Raw genomic sequence first — 23,209 nt, 5'->3', positions numbered from 1 at the left:
TTTTAGACCTGTTTTTGTTCCGCCGTTTTCTTTCTAGATTGAATGTGTGATAAGAGATTGGCATTTTAAATGGTAACATTTGAATAACGTAGGCTACACAGTGAAAACACACGTGTTCACATGACATCGCCACCCGCCTGCCCAGCCCGGCTGTCATGTGACTCTTTTCCGTGTTCACTTCACCAATGTAATGGGTTGCAAAGTCAGAGAAAGTTTTTTAATTGCGCTAATTACCCGATGCTGCTGGGCAGAGGCGCTCCAAGATGCTCCAGCGCCAAACATTATCATCATGCTTATGGATGACGTAAGCGACTATTTTATCGTTTTGGTTTGTGGGGGGAAATAGTTGAGAACTTTGTATTCAATCAAGTGACGTTTTTTAGGCTATATATAGGCTATATTATATATACAAAAATAGTTTCAATGATATACGAGTAGTTTTCTTTTATATAGGTACAATAAGACATATTATAACTCCATTCTGAAAATGTGAGTTATTTAATCCTAGGACTCTTTAGCACTCTTCTTCCTCAGCTTTTCACTCACCAAAAGATGCCTGAACTAAAAGTAAAAGATGCCATAGATGCCTGAACTAAAGTATTGTGAGTTGGCTCAAGGGTTATAATGCAGGATTGTTCAGTGAGTCTATCAAAAGGAAATAAACTACATTTTTCAATACAGTTCTGTCCAGTCTCCAACAAGGAAGTTAATAGGAAACATAGAAAACACTTATTTGGAGGTGTCATTAAGAAGTGAGCACAAGTATCAGAAAAATAAAATGTAATCTGTGACTTGTTTTATTGCTCGTTTTTAGATGGGATGGGGTGATCTGGGGGTATTTGGCCATCCCTCGAAGGAGACTCCAAATATAGACCGCATGGCTGCAGAGGGAATGCTGTTCCCCAATTTCTACACAGCTAATCCCCTCTGTTCTCCATGTGAGTATGCTATGTTTTTTTTTTTTTTACAAGGATTAAGTTTAGGATTAGGGTTTCTTATTTATTCCAGATGGGGTATGGCCATGGTTTGGCTAGGGATGGGGTTCTTGCTATAAGTAGTTAAATTTCTTCCCAACATGACTCACATGAATATAGTAGCATGGACCCAAAACCTGTGTCAGGTCAATGTAGGAATGGTCTAGTAGTAGTTGCATTTAGGTTGTTTTACAGTATTGGCAATAACTGCTGTAACTAAAGTCTTCCCCATTAAGTGTTCAGATTTGGGTTGGAACATTTGTTTTGGCAGGGGCTGGGAGAATGGATTTTCTTTATGGTTTAAGTTGCTTTTAATATTGGGTGTAGGTCCTTTAAGATTGTGCTGTTGATTGGTGTTCTGTCTCCTGTAAGGGCTAATAATGGGGTTGGCAGGGACCTTATTGGTCTAATGCAGGGATTCCCAAACTGATCCTGGAGAAGGATTTTAATTGCTTAATTGGATCCTTAATTGAACTAACAATGCAATATAAGGCTCAATTATGTAATTAAGAGCTCAGTTGGAATACAAATCAGCAGGGCAAATCCTCCAGGATCAATTTGGGAATCCCTGGTCTAATACAATGGTTCTGTGGAGTGCTGTTTCATTTTACCATAGTGACCACATTTTCTTTGGGTTAATTAATCATACAACCCTTTAAAAGGGGCCTATACATCAAATATATTAATTAATATATGAATTAAGTTATGAATTATTAATTGAAAATAGTAAACATTGAAATACAAATACATGAATTAATATATTTGATTTTATAGGCCCCTTTTAAAGTCAGTTCAGAGTGAGCAACATTATTTGCAACACATTCAAAGTTAGCAATAAGAATTGGCTTCAACATGTTAAAATATTATGGGTACGTGCTCTGAAATCACCATGCAAAACCTGAATAATGAAAACTCCAGCAGACGGAAATTAAGTTCTTATCATCTTTTTCAGTTTAAAGGCAAGGATGCAGAAGGGGAAACATAGATAGAATGGTGCTATTGTAATGCAGAACAGTGTCAGAGTTAGCCTGTTGTCTCATTGCGCTGGGAAACCATGCTTGCTAATGCATACGACCACTGGAGATGTTTTGACAAATTATTTGCAGAAGAGGCCAGTTTATTGAGTAACAACTTCCTGTGTTTTTGAAAGGTCCTAACAATATGGGTAATTGCAGGCCAGCAAGCTCAAGAGAAGGACTAGTTACAGTAATTAAACTGGAGCTGTGATTAAGAAGGAGAATTTATTTGGGGTGGGGATTGGTGGTAGGTACTGGAATCCTTTTAAAGCCTATTCTCCCATTTTAATGAATAATTCAGATAACTAAGCCGTATCTGCATGGATGATAGTGGAAAGACTCATTATGGTAATAGGGATAATGCACTCTTGAAATATGCTAATTAGACCTAATTTGGGAATTTGAATAAACTTGCTATGCAAATGAGATCTGCCATCAGGGCTTGCTAAGTTTTTTTTTTTTTCTAATTAATATTTAAGCAAATAAGACTTAATCAATTATTAATCTCATATATGTTTGATGTATGCCTTGAAGAAGTCCTAAAGCATGACAGTTCATGAAAGCTGATACCTGGAACTTATATTAGCATTATTAAAAGGTATTAAAAATTCCTTGCTACTGTGGTTTAATTTTAAAATTGCATTGCTCAGTGAGATATTGGACGGCTCAATAATCTGAATTTTATACTTGAACTTCCTTTTTCTTAAAAAAAATCTCTATAGATAGCCTATATATTTTTAAAACACAGTTTGCTTTTAAGTGTAACTTTGCTGTATTATCTATTGACTGAATTATATATTTTTTAAAATTATTGTTACCTCTAGGCCCTAAAATTAGAAATTACTTTTTGCCCTTTTGCCTCACTCCACTCCAACAACTAGGAAGAGCGAATTATAATTGAACTTGATTTATGACCCCAGCTCTAGCCTGAGAGAGATTAAGACAATACGCACATCATGTGCAGCACCAAGTCGGCAGCATCCTTCCTCTGTGTGAGCCTGGAGCTCAGACAGCACGGCTTTGTTGTTGGCTGGAGGATGGACACAGGTTCAGTAGAATCTATCCCACCCTCCTGGCCCTGATCCCAGGCAACCTCAGCATTCAACCCACTGTGCGCTGCCTTCTGGGATCTGCCGGCCAGTTAACCCCTTTCGATTGGACATGGACATTAATTTGGACAAATCTTACCCACTGCCCTGTGTCTGTACACTTACCTCATGAGAAATGTAACCTCCTGTACCTGTAACCAGGTAATTAAGTAAAAACAGGCCTATTTGTTAATTGTTTCAGAAGAACACTGTAAAACTCTTTTGTTAAATACAGTATGTTCTTCCCACGTAGGGCTTACTTAACTGCTCACAGTTTATTATAAATGTATTGGGGTCTGTATGAAGATCTAATGGATGTCCTTCACTTCTCAGCCAGAGCTGCCCTGCTGACCGGCCGGCTGCCTGTCAGGAACGGGTTCTACACAACCAACGCACATGCCAGGAATGGTGAGGCCTAGAACAGCAGTACAGGCTTGTGCTCAGACGCGTCCTTGTTTGGGAGCCAAGCGATGATTCCATCACTCAGGGGTGTCTGATGGGATATGTGACATTTAGAACTTTAAAAATGTAAAATTCAAATGTTCAGGGGCTAAAATCGCTGTAAAGCAACATTATTATTAAAATATTATTAAGAATGACGCATCTTCAACACATACTTTGAGAACCTTAGAGTAAATATACATTGAAAGTGACTCCACTATCTCTACGGATATCTGTTGCCTGTCTTCCAGTTTGATTTATTTCCCCCCCCGTATTTTTCCTTGATTGTCTTGAGTTGGACTGGGTTTAAAATTTGAGCAACTTTTTTCTTTTCTGTCTGTTCCTGCGAACTCGGAATTGAGGGCATAGAAATCCGAAGGCTCTGAGCCTCCATTATGGGGTGTCCCAGGGGATGGGACTGTAAACCGAAACGCCAGCCTGTCCCCACATTACCACACTGTAACACGGCTCTGTCTATTGTAGCTTACACCCCCCAGGAGATAGTGGGGGGGATCGACTTGGACGAGATTCTCCTCCCAGAGATCTTGAAGAAGAAGGGCTATGTCAATAAGATCATTGGGAAGTGGTAAGCTTGTTTCAAATTGTTTTTTTACATTTCTTTTGTTGCGAGACATGTTGCCACACAAACCTTAATAGAAAAGGATTTCCTGATAGTTTTCCAAAAGCTAAAACTCAACTGACATTGCCAATACTTGGAAACTTTTAATTATTATTATTATTATTTATTATGAATCAATTATAAACAATACAGTTCTATGCAGCCTTATTTTATTATCAAATTATTATTATTATCAGTAGTAGTAAAAATATGTGTATCGTGGCTTTTCTATTGTTCTCAGGCACCTTGGCCACAGGCCGCAGTTTCTGCCCTTGAAGCATGGCTTTGACGAATGGTTCGGAGCCCCCAACTGCCACTTCGGGCCCTACAACAACACCTACAGGCCCAACATCCCTGTCTACAACAACTCCCAGATGGTGGGAAGGTACGACTCGCATTTAAAACCAGAAACAAAAAAAACAAAAAAGGAAAATAAGAGACAGACAAAAATAATTCCACTAAACAGAGTATTTCCAGCTCAGTGTTCAGCTCTCTACTTCCCTGGATGAACATTTTGGTCTAGTCAGTACCAGCTGTGATTGTGTATTTTATTTTCCGCTTATTTGTTTTCCCAAACCATCTGTGTATTCAGGGTCACTGACAATGGCAGGAAAGCCATTTCGTGCTTAACTGCGAGTTTAATTACCATACCTGAGCCTGGTCGGACATACCCTGGAGACGACAGGTTGCTGTGTTTCAGATTCATGGTGACACCTGGAAAAGCGAGGGCAGGAAAACCTGTCGTCTACATTACTAACTCTGCACACAAATGCAAATTGTTTTCTCTCTCTCTTCTTTATGTTTCAGAACTACCATTTGGCTTCAGGCTTACAGTATGACACACAGTTGTTTTGCAATTTCCTATATATAAAATGTCATTCGTGGGTTTTCACTTTATTTCCTAGGTATTATGAAGAATTTGGGATAAATGTAAAAACTGGGGAGTCGAATCTCACACAGATTTATCTTGAGGTAAGAGTGTAAAAGATGGATGCTAAGTTGAAATAAAAATAAATACATAAAATGTCATCATTTATTTTTATTACTATTCAATCTTTTGCAGTACTGACATTTTAATTTTCCTTTCCCTCCTTTCATTTTATATTTGGCCCTAATTTGTACAGATTTGTAATCTAAGTGATTAAATAAGTAACACCGGTGTGCTGTTCGTTCAGTCTGATCCGTGGCAAAAATAGCAATCGCTATCACTTGAGGCTGTGTAAATGACAGGGATTTATATTGTTAATGAGCAAATACAAAAGTATGGGTAACTGCAAAAAGAACAAACTAATTTTAATAAATAAATAGTACTTCATATTGTTGTATTCAAGGGAACTTTAAAACATTTTTATATCAACGTGTACTGGAATTGTAAAGGCTTTGTACATTACAGTTGTTTTTTCCCTGGCAGGAGACTCTCCAGTTTCTTCGGCGCCAGTCCGTCTCTGGTGCTCCATTCTTCCTGTTTTGGGCAATGGATGCCACTCACGCGCCAGTCTATGCCTCCAAACCTTTCCTGGGGAAAAGCCAGAGGGGACGGTAAGTATGAAATGCAATCTGTGCCAGGGGGGGCTACAGGTTCTGGTATGCTGGACCCTGCAGGTTTTGTAGCTTTCTTTTATGCCTTCATCTACAGAAACCTAGAAAATATACATTTGTGACCAATTAGCTAAATAATTAGATAAGGTTGGCAGTTAGTATCACACTATGGCCCTTGATGATCATATTTTTTTCATCAGTAATACAGCTCTGGAAAAAATTAAGAGACCACTGCACATTTTTCTTAAATTAGCATCTTGACATGTATGGTAGCCATTCCATTCCATTCATATTTTTATTTTGAATTTGGGAGAAATGTTGTCAGTAGTTTATAGAATAAAACAAAAATGTTCATTTTACCCAAACGCATACCTATAAATAGTAAAACCAGAGAAATTGATACTTTTGCAGTGGTCTCTTCATTTTTGCCAGAGTTGTATGCCATACCTAAGGCCAACACCAATAATATTTAGCAGGGACTTTAAAAATGCTATATTTGTCAAGTTATAGATGTTGGTTAGCTTGTGACATAAACTGTAAACTCATGTTTTTTTAAGTGACTTCAGAAATCCCTGCCTTGACCAAAATACAGATGTCTTGTACCCCTGTGGTATATTTACAAGAATTAGTTCAAACTGACATTCCCTATGAAGGACATAACTCAAATCTATTCTCAGAATTAAGAATCTGAGTATTCTATTCAAGAAATGTTCATGGCGTTGTGCTAAGTAATGGGAATACTGTCTAATTATATTGCAAATTTTAAATTCTTGGCATGCTTGTTTTTATGTTGTAGCTGTCAGGGAACAATTGAATTGCTGGGCTCAGCTTCCAGTAGTCTGGGCATTCAGTATTCTTTGCATTCATCATACTCAGTACTCAATCTCACTAACTAGACAGTTCTCAGAATACTTAAGTGGATGCCCGTTGACAGAGAATTATTTAATAGTGGGAAAACTATTATTCAGGTGTTCAGAGTGTGAAGCACATGAAAATATAGGCAATTTTTATTCAACTTGTGTGAATAGAAATAATTCAGGGATGTTTTCTAGTAAATCTGAGATTTTGGAACCAATGCTGTGGTGTTTTAGAAACAAATTACAACCTTTTATTGGCTGAAAGTCATTGATTTTATTTATTATTTATTTTTTATTTCAAGAAATCGATTGGATTCGATTCCTCCCATTTGTAAGGGAGCGGGTTCCCTGCAAGATTGTCAACATAGGCCAGGTTTAGCTGCAGAAAGATCAACAGTGTGATAGATGAGGAGTTGTGTGTTGCTGAGTGGCCTCTCTAATGTGTGCAGTTACGGTGATGCAGTGATAGAATTGGATCACAGCGTGGGACTCATTCTGAAGGAGCTGCGGACGCTGGGAATAGCAGAGAACACCTTTGTGTTTTTCACCTCAGATAATGGAGCTGCTTTGATGTCGGGCCCTAAGCAAGGTATTCACCTCAGGGCCACATGTTTGCTGGACTGGAAGTCTAAGCCTTCCAGCCCCTTGTTGTGTGACTGCTACTGCGGCTGGAATTCTGCACACGTTTACAGTACTTTGTAATGACCTATTAGACTGCGCATCACTGAACTTACTGTATGTGAAACAAGAAATCCCTTTAGCTTTGAATGATAGTGAAGAGACTTGTTCCATGAACAGTGATTCGCATTATAAAATACTGCTAGTTCTCGATTGTGCTTTACAGCTGACAACAGGACCTGTAATAATTGGACAATTTGAGATTTTTACAATTGTCTCTGAATATAAATGATCTAACTTGACGATTTTGCCTAGTTACAAGGGGATGGTGTTGAGATTCAATAATCTGCTATGAAATACATGTTAAAAACACATATGTCATGTTTTATCATTGTCAGCACTGTTCTGTAGGTCTTTTAGTTTTTGCAGTTATTTAGCAGTTATGAAAACAAAAATCAGTTAAAAATATGTCACCATTGTTGGTACAGGCTCTTTTCTAACAATAAGCACTAATGTGCATCAGCTGCTCACCTGCTCTGTGGGGTGAAAGGAGTCCTGACAGCTTTTGTTGGCAATAAAAGTGAGCAAACCACAAGGTTCCATCACGCTTGGCTTACGTGTTAATTTATTTTCATTAACAGGCAACTACAAATCTCTCCTGCCTCCAAGTGGGTGGTTACTATTGGGACAATTCTATTGAAGTGGCTCAGAATTATTTTATTTTAAAATTCTGCACACACGTTACAGATTTGTATTTCCTAAAAGGTTGTAATGTGTTCTCCAAGGGGGCAGCAATGGCCCATTTCTCTGTGGGAAAGAGACGACGTTCGAAGGGGGAATGAGAGAGCCAGCGATTGCATGGTGGCCAGGACACATAAAGGCTGGGCAGGTGATTCAGTCTTTCTTTCAAATTCCTTTAATTACATCAACTACAAATACACAGAAATTTGAATGAGTATATGAAAATACAATTGCAGTTAAGGTAGCGGCAGTATTATTATCAACCTTCAAAAATACACGTTCCTTTGCTGCTTGAAGTCTATTAATCCCAATGATAAAAAAGACATAGGGTGTTTCATTATGTTTTTACATTTATTAAAGGTGACTGACTGATGCCTGGGGAATGTGCATTTTTAGGAGCTCAAAAACGTTTCCTACCATTGGTTTCTCTTAGGTCTTATGAAATGCATTTTTTCATACCCATTTCAAAATATAGACAAGTCCTTTTATGGACCATATTTCCAAGCAATTGTTTTGTTGTGGTGGATCTTCAAGTTTCAAGACAATTTTATGTGGACGTCCTTTTGATTTCATTTGACTGTGAAAACTGCATTGGAGGTTAGTTTCCAGTGCGGTTTATGGAATTGTCACGGATCTGGGGGAGTGAAATATTTAAAGGCACTCTTCACGATTTAGTTCTGCAATTTCTTTCTCTTCCTCTATGTTTTTTTCCCCCTCCTATATTTTCTTAACAGGGGTTACACATATAGGATGTGTATGTTAAGGATCTCCCTTTTGATGCTCTAATGGTGTGGAATCATGTAAAGTAGCTCCACAGCACACCCAGATAATCATGTCACAGGTGCCTTGTGTTTGTATGTTCTCCGTTAGAACATTTTCAAGTAGTAAGGTTCCCTCTTTTTTTCTGCTGTTGGCCTGTACAAAATATTTTTCTGATCCGCTAAGCCAGTGCGTTCTGCAAATGACTTTTAATTGTATTATCGGCAGCTCTGACACCAGGCTGTGCTGCTGGAGGATTTTCGAGGAGTGAGCAGCAGAATGAGTCTGTGGGTGAATTAAGCCCTGCCCCAGGCTGATATCTTTCGGGTGTGTGCTGCGCTGATAGCGCTGCAGAATGGCAAGGGGAAGGGGGGATTGCGAAAGTCTTAAGCAGCTAATCTGTTTGTGTGTTTGCTGAGGTTGGATAGAGCTGTAATGAGGGCTTCTGTATCTGAATATGCCAGACATATAGAATAATATGAGGGGGGGTGGGGAGAAGCATCTTCTAAGTACTGGCAGTGCCATTGAGCCCTAAGGTTTTGGTTGCCATTCTTAAATAGCCTGTGGCATCCCTTGCATTTTTATTGTACCATCAATCCCAGTATTGAAGCAAGCAAAATGGACTTTGCCAAAGAAAGGAACTGGTGACAATGACACACCATGATTCTAACTCTGTTAACACAGAACCGATTGATTGTGATTGTTGCTGGTTTGTGTTCTGTCAAATGTTTTATTTTGGTGTGACCCGTGTGCCTTTTTCCCCACCTGGGGTGACAAAAACATGTAATCGACATTGCAGTTCAGAAGGAGAATTTGTTGTTGAAATCCATGTGTTGTTATCAAAGAAGAAAACCATTTGATACATTTGCAACCTGCACTCTGTAAACAAGGCTCTTCAAGGTTATTTTTGCATTCTGGGATATATCATGTGTTTTTTCTTGTTATATAATTATAAGCCCATATGCACAACACTAATCAAGGTAAAAACACTGGCTTTGACTCCATTTAAGCTGTCAGTAAGACTTTTAACTTATTGTTGAGACTCTAAAACAGACTATTTTTGGGATAACAGGTCTCAAGTTTTGAGGTGTCTGTCCTGTTCTGCTCTGGTGTCTCACAGAACAGTACAAACAAACTTTGATATTGAATGTCTTGTGCAATTATGATCTCTAAGCACTAACAGCAAACACTATTCCAACTAACCGTAACGAACTGAAGACAGTTCCATAATCTGGACGAAACATGTCTGGAGAAGCAGAGGCAATATTGTCTCCACACAACTGATATCCCTGGCTTTTAGGATGAACAAATGGAAAAATCAGCTTGTTTCCTTTAAATGAACTCCTCTGCCTTTTTCACAGTCTGATGTAGTCTAACGAAGGGGTTAAATATCCAGACCCTTTTAAGAGTCCAGAAAAGCCAACAATCACAAAGGTTACCAAAGAATAGGAATGCAGTTTGCATTCCCCTGGTAGCAAGAAAGGCTACAGTGGGGGTAGAGGGAGCTATCGCCAAAAGCTTCCGTCACAATCCCTTTTGTTGTGTTTATCTGCTGTGAGACACAGAGCTCAAGTGAATTAGACAGGGATAGCAGGTCTGCGCCTTGTGATAACTACCACAAGGGTTTATTAAGGAAAGAAAGAAAGAAAGAGAAAAGAAAAAGACAGCAACAACTCATGAATATTTTTTTCAATGTACATCCTGACATTTGTTCTTCAGTTTCAAATATTTCAACATTATTATTATTATTATTATTTTAAAATATGTGTAGTTATTTTTGTCTGGGGATAGGTTCTTAGGTTCTAACTAGTTGTCAGCTTTATTAATTGTCCTCTTTGATTTCCCAGTTTTTTGTTTTTTTTTCAGTATTTTTTTATTTTATTTTATTTTATTTTTTTATTAATGCCTGAAAGTACTGATAATGGAATGTGTTGCCGGGCCTTTCTTACTTGTGCAATGGCTGGAGGAGAAAAGGAATTCATTTTCATCAGGCTGGCAGTGTGCGGGCTGCCGATAGAAGCGTGGCGGCGCGTGGCGGCAGCAGCTGCTGAGTGCAGATAGCGCTATCTGATTGTGAGAGCGGCGCTTCCCTCAAAGGACTGCTCAGGAGAGAATGGAATGAAAGATCAAGGATGACAGCGAAAAAATGGCATTTTATCTGAAAATAGTTCAAAGTTTATAAATAAAATAAAGCTTTTCGCGAGGCTGGGAAACCGAGATAAAACCCAACTACAGCTCCAGTCCCATTTCTTTTTTTCTAATTTACAGAGACGTTTGTGTGGTTTATAATAAACCTGGGAGCGCAGATTATAGAGAAGACTGGGTAAAAACATAATCAAGACACAGAGCCCCCCCAAAAAAGGGATCCTTTTGTACGAGAGCGTTTTAAAGTTGTGGTATTCTGCTGTCGTGTTGAGTTTCATGCTCCGAGTGGGATTCCTTGGAGTCTCTCTAGCACAACATATCGCAGTTTACACGCCTGTGTATCTCCTGACACAAATCAGTTTTTGTCTGACTTTATATATATATATATATATATATATATTTTTTTTTTTTAGTCTCTTTCAGTGATAGAACTTGATATGAAGTATGAGTTTGGTTCTGGGTCACAGTTTCTCATACATTTGCAAATTCAGAATGAATGGGAAACCTTGAAGTGAAACAGTTTTTACAAAGCCAACATCTTGTTTGCCCCCTCCCGCTCCTCCAAGATGCACCTGTTTAATTGATCTATGTGCACATTTAGCACGCCTAATTAAGCACATAGTATTAAACACACACACAAAAGGATTTGAACTTAATGTGTAAGTGTCTGCTGACAAATTGCATTGTAGCCACCTGTGTTTTAAAAGTGTAAGTCTTAAAAAATGAAATATTGTATTTATTACAAAAACAGTTAAATCTCCAGGAATGTATACATCATCATAGTTTGGCAAGTTGCATTGTACACCTAATTCATGATTTAGCTGTTTTCCCACTGTTTACCTGGGGACCATATTCTCTGTTGTCTTTCCGAGTTCCCCTTAAAAATTAAACCTTCCTCTCTAGGTGAGTTACCAGCTGGGCAGTGTGATGGACCTTTTCACGACCAGCCTGTCTCTAGCAGGGCTGCCTCCCCTCAGCGACAGGGTCATTGATGGCCTGGACCTGTCCCCAGTCCTCCTGCAGAACACTGTCATCGACCGGTAAGATCTCCCGCACCTCTGTGCAGTATCTTTAGTGGGTCACATTCACATGACATCACCGATTTAAAGATGAAAGTTTAATCTTAACCCGGAGATGAGATCTTGTCCGCTAAGTCCTACTCCTTTGCTCTTAGATAGATGCATCATTGTAAGCAATGAAATAAATAATGAAAGAAAGAATGCTTTATGAAATCAGACTGAAATTATTATTTTTAAAAATTAGAACTTGAGGAGGGAAGTTTATATATTTTATTAGTTTACCACATTGTCAGTGACCTTGTCCCCAAAATGATGCAACCTTTAACTGTATAACTATTTTTTTCAAATTGACTCAAAAATCCATTTGGGTCTTAACCGTTATAACAAGAGGTCAGCCTTTTGACTGAGAGTAAAAATGTCACGCGAAGAAGAATTTGATGAACAGATCAGGTCTCCCGCACAGGTGTCATTGGTAGGCCCCATCCCCTGCAGAATGGGTCTGCCTCCGAGATCCAGCCTCTCAGAGTGGAGTGTGGTGCTTGAAACCTCATTCTCAGCTTGCATTATGCAACTGGGAGGAATTTGCGTTGGTTGTTTCTGAATTTTATTTGCAAAAGGTTCAAACACCCCCTTTTGAGAGAGCTCCCAAGATGCTCTAACAGTTGTAAGTGATGCTATTCCCTGGGAAGTGTTGACAGGAGGCCCTCAGTGAACGACCACCCCTGAAGATAAGGTGTTCTGCTGAGCACGTAATGGGATGAAGCAGGAGAACCTGGTCAGGCTTATTGTCAGAAAAGCTGAGTCTCCTTATCTGTGGAATCCAGTCACCAATCCCATTTCACACCCAACAGGCCCATCTTCTATTACCGGGGCAACGAGATGATGGCAGTGAGGGTGGGTCTGTACAAGGCACACTATTGGACGTGGAGCAACTCATGGGAGGAGCTTATGAAGGTAAGGTTGACTTTCATAGTGACAGGGAAGCTTTAGAGACCTTTAGGGACCAGTACTAATGCTGTCTGTGTCCAACCCAGAGAAAATGGTTACTGTTTTTTATTTATTTTTATTTTTTTAATAGCTTTTGCTGACGGAAATGAGATGCTATCGGCACATCATTATGAGTCTTTAGAATAGGCTGGACGTCTGTAAATTAGTGTTTTAAATTGTGGCTGAGAAACAAAGCCTAGGCAATTTAGTTCAGCTGAGTAAGAAGAAAAATCTAAAAGAAAAAAATATGAAGGAAAACAGGGGTGGGGAAATTGGAGGGAAAAAAATAATCTAGGGGGAAACAATTGATAAATCCACTCTTTCAAGCTGTGCTCTTTGCTCTTATCAGGCGCTAGTTTAATGGAAAGTTTCCCCGTAAATGAGCCCTGCTTCACATGTCCATGCCTGAAAATACATACTCTGCTCTGGCCCTGCTATTCAGAATAAAAGGTGATGCCTTTCTTTTTCAAATGAGGGTTTGTGTTTTATGCCCCATCGGTCGCTTAAATTGCTCTCTCCTGGAGGGCTCCTGAATCAATACCAGGCTTCTTTATCTGGCGATGTGAACTGGAGTGGAACTTCACAAATAATGACGTTTGATTGCCTGTGAGTTACCTATCGATTGGCACTGTGCTGGATGGTTTGAAAGAGGCTTTTAGAAGGGGAGGGGGAAATAAAAGTCGCAGCTTCTTCACTCCACTGTTTCCAGACAGTTAACACATTAGAGGTCGATTGGTGTGCAGCTCTGGAGAAAAGCAGGGGGCTATTCAGTTTCCATCATTCACCTTTGAACTCTTCTTTTCAGCCTATCGTGTCACTTATAAAAAGCATGACAGCGCTTGAATTGTTCCTGTGAACGATTACTGAATGGGCCAGGATTGCAAAGCTTACACTGATCCAAAGACTTGACCCACACTGTCCCCCTCCCTTATTCTTACTATTTTTTTCTTTATTTTTTTTAAACAAGGGGAAAAGGAATCTCTAAATGTTTCTGAACTTACTTGAAATGATTACTTAATGGCTTTGGAAACTATTGTGATTTGCCTTTGGAAGAGAAAAAAAAAAAACCATGTGATTCAGTGATCTGTAAAATTAGAAATTTCACAGTGATAAATGCTTTGCATCAAGTAGCAATGCCATCACAGTACTTATTCAGACTGTCTCTCAATAAGAAACTGAAAATAATTAATCTGTAGAGTGATTCCCTGTCAACCAGTAGATTTCTTGTACCCAACAAAACCAAGCATGTACAAGTATTTTGTGAATGTTAAAATCAATCAGATGTTATATGTAGCACCTAATTTCATTCTTAAGTTTTTTTTAATGACTTTTAAATTAGAACGCAATATCCATAAAAAACAAACAACAACAACAAAAACAGCTACAGTGTTTTTTCTGTTCTCAGTAAGCACACCAATATGGCTTCTACACTTCACCCATTTAGTAGTATTCTGTATTGGTACAAATGGAAGTTGTTTTAGTATAACCAGATAGGAAACTCTATAGGTTTTTAAATGTATATTGAAATGTTTATAGTAGGATAAAAGGATACATAAAACAAGGTATGTATTGAGTTGTTCAGTAGGATTCCTCACTGCTTGTACAATACATTTTCTATTAAGAAGTTATGTTACATTTGTGCAGAAGACAGCATGATTCAGTTTTATTTAATATTGATAAGATTTCCATTTTAGCAAAATAGTCCCATAACGTGGTTATCTTTGCCATCACTTCTGATGCATGCAGTCTTCTACAAATATTTAATTTCCCTACTGCTCATCTTTCCTGCATTAGAGCGAATTAATGCCAGTCATATACCCTGTTCCGATGGGATCAAGGTGTTTTGTGCAATCTGAGATAAGAACAGAGACCCATATGTAAAGACTTTGCATATTAGGGCGAGTCCCAATCACACTCCTAAGTGTTTTCTTTCCAAGTGTGCGTGTGCAGCCTATGTAATCTGTAGGCAAGTGTTTGCTCAAATGTCCCGATTATCCTTTGTGAGTTGTCTGTCCCAGAGGAGCAGGCTGAGTGCACCACAGATGAGCACTCAGTTAATATTTGCTGTGTTCTCCACAAGGACACACTGATGATGGCTGGAGTTTAATCAGTCTCTCTGATCAAAGCTCATCCCCCAGCCCTGGGAGATGGGAGGCTGGGGACTTTGCTGTCCACAGAGGAGCTGTGCTGCATACAGAAGATGCAGCAGAGGGGGTGCCAGATGTGCAGGCAGCTGTGCAGGTCGAGCCGACGAGGGCAGACTGCAGGGGCAGAGATCATGGCACAGGGCTGACAGAATAGCAGCAGGAGTGGGATGATTGATGGCTGGCTGAAACCTCAGTGTTGTTATACAGCAGAATGCACGTTTATTAGAAATCCTCAATGTTTTTTATGATCTGAGACATATTCTGTTACTGATGGAAATATTTCAACCCGTAAAACACAACTTGAAGTTTCTTGGAAGAAATTTTGTAAGTTCCTTGCAGATAGAATAACACAAGGGACTACAATACAATGTTTTGTGAAAAAGATCACCACCAAATTTCTTAAAATACCATGTATTTTATCATATTTAAAATGACAATCAGTAATTGCATAGTGAGACTTTTTCACCATTGTCCATTGCAGACAGTGTTTTGGTTTCACATGCACAACAAATGAGCATTATAGAAGAATCGGCATATTCTAATACATGTGGAATCTGGTGTCTTGACAAAAGCCAAACGATCAAAAGCTACAGCTCCTGAATTGCGTTTCTATCTGTTCTGCAGGGGATTAACTTCTGTCCTGGGCAGCATGTGACTGGAGTGACTACTCACACCCAGCAGGAGCACACAATGCAACCACTCATCTTCCACCTGGGCCAGGACCCTGGAGAGAAATACCCAATCAGGTGAGGTGATCCAGGCTAAGAAACTGTTGGAAATCAGATGCCATGACAAAAGTCTTAATCTTCACTCTATTAAAAGAGGATTGTATCATCATGTTGAAGAAAACCGCATTAGATAGATGATCTAATCTCATTAATTAAGGGCTAGCGATCTGATTAACACAACCGTGGAGAGAGAAGGCACATTTCCATAAAGTAGTGTGTTTTCTGTGGTTTGTTTCTTAAAACTGATGCATTAAATAATATTGAATCATGTAAATGTAAAAACTTGACCTTGTATTTAGAATTTAGCATATACATTTAGAATTTTAGAATATACAAATATTCTATATTTTGAATAGTGACTATGTGCCCTCTTCAGAAATCCAGATAGGAATGCATTTGCTCCTCTATTTATCCACCAAGGGTAGTGGACACAGCCTGGCCTCCCACCTGCCCAGGAGAAGTTCAGTGTTTATGCTGTGTGGGATAAACAGGACTTTAAATCCCAGCCTAAAGACATAAACAGACTGCACTCTGCCAACCTGCCCCCATTTACTGATTTATAGTGCTGCTTTAAAAAAAAAAAAAAAAAAAAATATATATATATATATATATATATATATATATATTTTTTTTTTTTTTCCTGAACTTTGAAGCTCTGAAGTGTGGTTGGGAGAATCTATGAGATCAATACTGATCTACTTCCCTGGAAGAGCTCATCTGAAGAGCTGTGATCGATTTGCACAATCAGTGCCAGGCTGATTAAATGCAGCTCAGTATGATTGTGAACAGCATTTTATAGATCGGCTACAGATTTAACCACCATAGGCTAGAACTGGGAGATTAATCGCAGCAACACAAGGCCAATAGGAAACTGAATTTCATGCATCTCCCCGTCATTAAGTACACACAGATTGAATCAAAATATATTTTTAGATAGGGAGACAAGAAACGCAAACCCTGGCCTTCAAATATAAGAAATGCTAAAAAACATCACGTCATGAGGAATATATTTAAAACTATACTCCTCTCTCAATATAGTATCAATATGAGCATGCTTAAAAGGAATGACAGAAAATTACTGCTAAGGAATATAATAATAATAAAAAAGGTGCTTAATTATTCCAAATGTGAGATTCTCTGTCTTGTATAATATAGTGGCAAGGTAAGATGCAGCTTCAAACATCTGAGGTTGTGGGCGCTGAACTTCATCACAGCCTAGGACCCCACACAGCCTAAAGGCAGCCCTGTGCTGCTGCTTTTTATCTCCACCACAGCACAAAATAATAAACGAAGGCCATTTTGTTAAAAGCTGTGACACTCTCCATCCACAAGGTCAGCCATCTCTGCGCACGCATGCGCACACACACACACCTCCCATTTACACACACTTTGCCAAAATGCATTTCTGAAAACAAGAAGGAAGATGCACATCATAAAACATTTATTTACTTTTGTGTTTTAAATCTTCCCATCCTCTCTGCCTCCATTATTATAGCATGGGGAAAAAGAATCAATATTTTGGGTGAAGTGTTCAATTTCCTGTGTCCCCAGAGTGTGGTGGAGGTATGTGTGTCTGTTTAGCTGGCTCTTTGTGTGCAGGGGAGGGGTTGACTGGGAGGTCACGTTTCTCCAGGCCTGTTTTCGGAGCCCAACCTGAGCTAATTTACTGCAGGCCCCTGGTGTGTCGTCCATTAGCCTGGCTGCTGTCTCGCTGCTCTCACTCTGCTCCTAATGGGGACAAGGCCCAGCACTAGGCAGCCCTGCTGGAGGGCGTGGGAGTCATTACTCACTGTCTTCACTTAAAGAGGTACTTTAGATGATATAATGCCGGCTTTCCACATACCTTCAGTTTTGAAGCACCCTCTCATAACAGTGAACAAGATGTGCCACCAGTGTTTTGTTTCCGAATCAAGATGGTAGATCAACAGATTCGATGTTAGATTGGATTGGACCTTTGTCGGTATGGATGACGGATTATATCATGTTTATTTTGTTCATGTTGAAGATGAGTAAGGTGTGTCCAAAGTATGTGACTGGAAAATATTTTAATATGGTCTATATGAATGTTGTGCAATTCTTGTTTAATCACACCACACAATCCAAGGCCCCCATTTCCTCTTAATGTCTATTCAGGAAATGTTAAGATAGACGTTTTGGGAAATTTCCAAAGCAGATAATGGAGTAGATATTTTGGGAGATATGAGAGACATGAAGTGATCTGTGTTTGAGTGCCAATGCAGCAAGTAAACCCCATCCTAGCATAGGACTCAATGGTGAAACGTACAGTAAAACTCTAAAGCACATCTGAAACATCCGAGAATGGATTTATTTGTCTTCAAATGAATACTGAACATTCCCTGTTTTTTTTCTTTTTTGCCCACTTGACCCAGAGTTCTCTCCACCAGTGTTTGCAGATTACAGCGCACACTCATTTATGGGTGCTCACGCCAGAAGAGGGATTTGTAGGATTGTGGCGATTGAGAGGAAAAAGGCTGTTGAAAAGGGGCAGCCACGCACACCCATCAGCAAGTCTGAGCCACAGCGTGACTGACGGAAACGTTTTCCTCGCCCTGCAGGTCAGCTCTGCACAGGCGAGTGTCTTGGTATAGTGAGCACTCGAGTCACACTCCACCGCTGGCTAATGCGGCCGCCAGCCCCGCACGCTCAGGCCTCATCTGCTGCCGACAAGCACTTGAGCTCACAATCGATAGCCTTCACTGAATTGCTCAATTTCCACAGGAAAGAGAAAGAGAGAGAGCGAAAGGGCAGAGGTATTTGATTGTCTCTTCAGCTCCATTCTCCCTGCCTGCAAACCGTGTGTTAGCGTGTATGTGTTAGTGTTAGTGTGTGTGTGTGCATGTGTGTGCGCGCGCGCGTGTGTGTGTTAGTTATACCAGTGGGGGGTATGAATGACTAATCAGTACAGTCTTACACCTGAGCTGTGCCCCCTTCCCCTTGGGTGTTATGTATTATAAATCAAAAGATCTCATTTGCATTTATTTTTTATTATTATTCCCTTCTTTGCATTTTTGAGACAGAGCTGGGGGTTGTAATATGCTATGCTGACTGAGGGCTTTTTATTCAACTTTCATTTTATTATATATTTTTACAGCTGTAAAAAAAAAGTGTTAATATTATTGTTATAATTTATGAGTAATTTATTTTTTATTTGGGCAAATCCTGATAACTTCTCTGCCTGTGACTTTCATGAGACCACTTCACAGTAAACTTTCAGACACAGATAATACTCCTTATCTAAGCCAAGGGGATTAAGTGAGATGATGGTCGTGATAAAAATAAATTGCAGGAAATTAGTCATTTTAGTTTAATATGGTGATTATCCTTATGAATTTTCAACTACATGAGTTTCTTTTTATTGACATTTTTAGTTATTTCATTAATAATATCTTCATACTTGCTTATTATTGGCATTTGGATAATTGATTGAACATATGCTGCATCATGGAACGTACATGGCTGGTACAGGAAGTGGTAGCAAAGGGTTAAAAACAGACCGAAAGGGATCAATTGGAAAGCCGTGTGCAGGAGGAGTAAATGGACGAGAGAAGGAGAGTTAGCAGGTGCTTTTGTGTGGTGTAAGCGCAATGGCTCTCTGGGGTAATGGGGTGCATTCAGGGCTTCGGAGAGGAGGTGTGAGGTGGACAGGGCCTGGGGTTATTACACTAATTGACACTTCACCTCACACACACACACACACCCCTCCCCAGGGGCCAATCAGAGTGCAGAGTGTGAGAGGGGTGGGGTGGGGGGGCTGGCACAGGTGCTGCCTGCGCTCATATTATGTGCTGTAATTGCACTGGTGAGATTTCTCCGTGTGTGTGTGCTCCCCCGCCCTGTGCCCATTAACCCTACAGGTCCTATTGAGAGCCTGATCCATTGAATCGCACAGCAGCTCAGCGTTTCACAGACTAAATCTAATAAAGCTCAGGGGTGCTCGCTAGCGTCTTTAACAAATAAGTGCGAGTGGGGAGAGAATCACCAGCACATCTGCTGCTGTGATCACCTGGGATTTTTTTTTTTTTTTTTTTCCTGTGTGTCTGATATTGTAGTGTTTTTGTTGTTGCTATTTTTTTTTTTTTTATTTATTTATTTATTTATTTATTTATTCATTTATTTGTTTGTTTTGTTTTATTTGATTTGATATGAGGGTACCACAGCAAGATATCTATTTGATGAATAAGTAAGTTGTGTACATTAAAATATATTGTCTGGTGTGATTATAATAAAACCGCTTATAACAGAACTTGATGGACCATTTTACAGCAGGTGATCAATAAACCCGAGAGCTGCATAGTGTGTCGAGCACGAAGTGGGGGATTCTCCTGAGAGATCATTTTGTTAAAGTGCATCTTTGAAATGTGGCCATGAAGTCAGAGATGAACAATTGCAGAATCCACGCTAAACGACTTAATTCCTGGCTGTTTCAGATGATCCAACATTGTGTAACTAAAAAAAACAAAGTGAATATATGGATGTTTCCTATGGAGGGCTATAGATCCTGGTGGAAGAATTGCTTTGAAAGTAATGGGGACTACATGGGGGAAAGAAAATTGGCAGGTATTTTGGAAGGATGCTTGAAATTTCCCTGCAAGTTCTATCTTTTCTGAGAATGTCTTGCGAAAAATCAAATAAAACCTATTGCTTTCATTCCTATCCTTAAATATTCATGGGGCTCAATCCTTAGTGTATTTGCCTGTGTGTGTATGTGTGTCTGGCTGCACTAGGATTGTGTGTGTGCAGTGCACTGCTCTGACAGTGTGGTCTGTCTTTGTCCCTGCAGTGTCCTGAGTGAGGAGTACCAGGCAGTGTTACGGCACGTGACTGCTCTGGTGAACGAGCACAGGAAAGCCCTGGTGCCTGGAGTCCCACAACTCAACATGTGTGACCTGGCTGTAATGGTGAGACTGCCAGATCTCAATCATGTTTGTGTCAACTGCAATGAGGGCTGAAAATGGATTGGCTGCAACAAAAAAAATTGTGCTCTACAATATTTCATTCTTTCACCATACTGGCATTAATAATTCCCCCAAAATAGTTATAATCCCAACACAAACTGTGAAAACAGAATGGAATGGGTGAGATTGTTTTAGCAATAATATTTCCCAGTAGAGGCATGCAAAAAGTTAACCCCATGACACATCAAACATGTGTTCAGCTGGTTTGTAGCTTTGGGCTCATGCTCATTCTTGCCAGATATTTTTTAATAATTTATTTATTATACGTCTTTTGAAGGTTTACAGTATTTTATAGTTTATATATGAGTGTGATAGAGTCGGGTCTAGAATTCAGTTCTTCAAATTGAACAGGACAGGAATGGTTCATTCACCAAGGCTGGAAGATGTGTATAATTCTGCACCTTGTTCTAGTTATTTTCACCTGCACTGCTTACCTTGGTAATGCTATCAGTTAGCATTTGAAATCCCTAATCATAAAAAAATCTAATTGGAGCTCTCAGAAGTTGTGTCAAAGCAAAAACGTATGCTGTATTAGGTATACTGATAAGATTTTTTTGTTTTGTTTTATAATTGTGCGGAGGACGTGTGCAGTTTAAGTGCCTTGCTTTTATGAAAGGTACCGACATTAAACTGAATTGCACAAACTGTCTGACTATAATTCCTGGTTAAGAAATGACTGAGATGAACCTAATGGTTATAATATGGAGTGACTAGCGTGAGTTTTTTTTGTTTTGTTTTTTTATGCTAAAAGCTCTATTCACACCAAGTGTAATTGCTGAAACTCAATTTCCTATTGGAAAAGCATTTCCCCATTGTTATTAGAAGCCAATATGTTCATCCAAGGAGCTGCACAAAAGTTCTAGTTTGAATGCTATTCATTTTGAGATTTGCTCTATTTTCTTTTCAACACTGCTAAAGAATAAATTATTGAATTTTTAAAATTACCTTAGCTTTTATGTTGGGAGCCTGAGCTTAGGAACCTTTGTTACTAAAATGTGTACTTGTTCAAATGAAGATATCTTAAATGAATTTGAGGCACGTTTCAACAGCGGTGCTTGGCGAAAATGAAATTATTTTTTTCTATGCACATTAAAATCATGTTGTAGTAGTACAACAACAGTGCCCCCAAGTGTCGTCTTGTGATTAATCATATATATGTTTACATTTGACAAGAAACAAAACCAGAATAAACAAAGTTATACAAAAAACTTCCTTTTTCATATATATATATATATATATTGTTCTAAACTGGATAAACTACACACTATATACATACACTATTGCAGGCACTTTATTGTACTGGTTGTATATACCCTATGTAGATTAGGCATTAGTAAATGCTTTCAGATTTAATAACTACAGGTTCATGTTTAAAAAGAATTTCAAACTATTTCAGGATGTCTTAATGTAATTTCTCTAAGAATTTGAAGCCAGACGTTTGAAATCAGTGTCTTTCTCCTGACAGAACTGGGCTCCTGAAGGCTGTCAGCAGCTGGGCAAGTGTCTCAAGCCCCCGGAGTCTGCGCCGTGGAAGTGCGAGTGGCCACACTGATCAGCGCACCCTTAGGGATGCCATTGCCCAGAACTGACATGCCAAGCACAGATTAAAATGGTATTGATAACAGGATCTTTTTGCAAGTTAATTCTCCAATACTGTCACAATCAAGAAGGGCAATTACTGTATACGTCTTACAATGTGAAAACATGTTTTTTAATGGCAGGTTTGATTCATGTGCAATGGGGAATGTGGACATATTAACTGTATGTCTTTCAGGATGCATATAAGAAGCAATGCCTGGAGTGTGCTGCTTTTAATTAGAGGAATTATCTAAGTCCATGTGGTGCTCCTGCAGATACAACCTGCTGTTTCAAATGTTTCTGCCTTGACTGCACTTAAACTAGTATAAGCACATAGGCAATGACACATGTTTAAAAGTGTGTACCATAATATGAATATCTTGCCATTGCTTGCTGAGGCATGGAAAAGAGATCCTGTATTCCAATAATTTCATTTATTATTTGTGTTGTGGATGTTTTATCCTTCATAAGTGTATGTCTCCAGATGCCATGTTTCTTTATGTATTTTAAACTTTGTTTCTTCTTCTTTCCTGTAAAATGATGTTTTTGTAGCTTTGTGTCATCTTCATCTGAAATAAAATCAAAATGATTTACATGGACGCCCCTTGCCTTCTGACAGAAAGGGAGTGATGTTGTTTTTGTAATGGTACACAGTCTTTTGTAAATAAAACAACTTTGTTCATTTTAACCAATTTTAAAATGAATGTGACTTTTCTTTCTCTTTAAATCCAGAATCTGAGGAATTATATCATTTATTTTTTAACTTCAATATAATTAAACAGATTGGTTAATTTAAATGATATTGTGGTATTTAAACAGAACAGTGTCCCGAATCCATTAAATCATAGCAGGCATGGATTTTAAACATTCAACAAATAGCAATACATACATATTTCTGTACATATATATATTTTTAATACTCTTTTAAGTTTTCGTCAACTCCCCGATAGAAAAGCTGGAGAAACGGACGGCAACAA

At 39.0% G+C, this 23,209-nt stretch overlaps 1 protein-coding gene across 1 annotated transcript; it reads left to right on the top strand.

The window, feature by feature from the left end:
- The first annotated feature begins 18 nt into the window (after positions 1-18).
- Positions 19-22,924, top strand: galns (galactosamine (N-acetyl)-6-sulfatase). The gene is made up of 14 exons (XM_066713757.1): positions 19-304; positions 815-938; positions 3,412-3,486; positions 4,003-4,105; positions 4,380-4,523; positions 5,044-5,110; positions 5,550-5,677; positions 6,984-7,123; positions 7,938-8,041; positions 11,701-11,837; positions 12,668-12,770; positions 15,575-15,696; positions 20,480-20,597; positions 22,120-22,924. Exons 1-14 carry the CDS (start codon positions 191-193, stop codon positions 22,204-22,206), a joined length of 1,566 nt encoding a protein of 521 aa, XP_066569854.1. The 5' UTR covers positions 19-190; the 3' UTR covers positions 22,207-22,924.
- Positions 22,925-23,209: the final 285 nt, after the last annotated feature.

The sequence above is a fragment of the Amia ocellicauda genome, chromosome 9, assembly GCF_036373705.1.
Source record: "Amia ocellicauda isolate fAmiCal2 chromosome 9, fAmiCal2.hap1, whole genome shotgun sequence".
NCBI lineage: Eukaryota > Metazoa > Chordata > Actinopteri > Amiiformes > Amiidae > Amia > Amia ocellicauda.
This window is presented reverse-complemented; position numbering and strand designations above follow the sequence as displayed.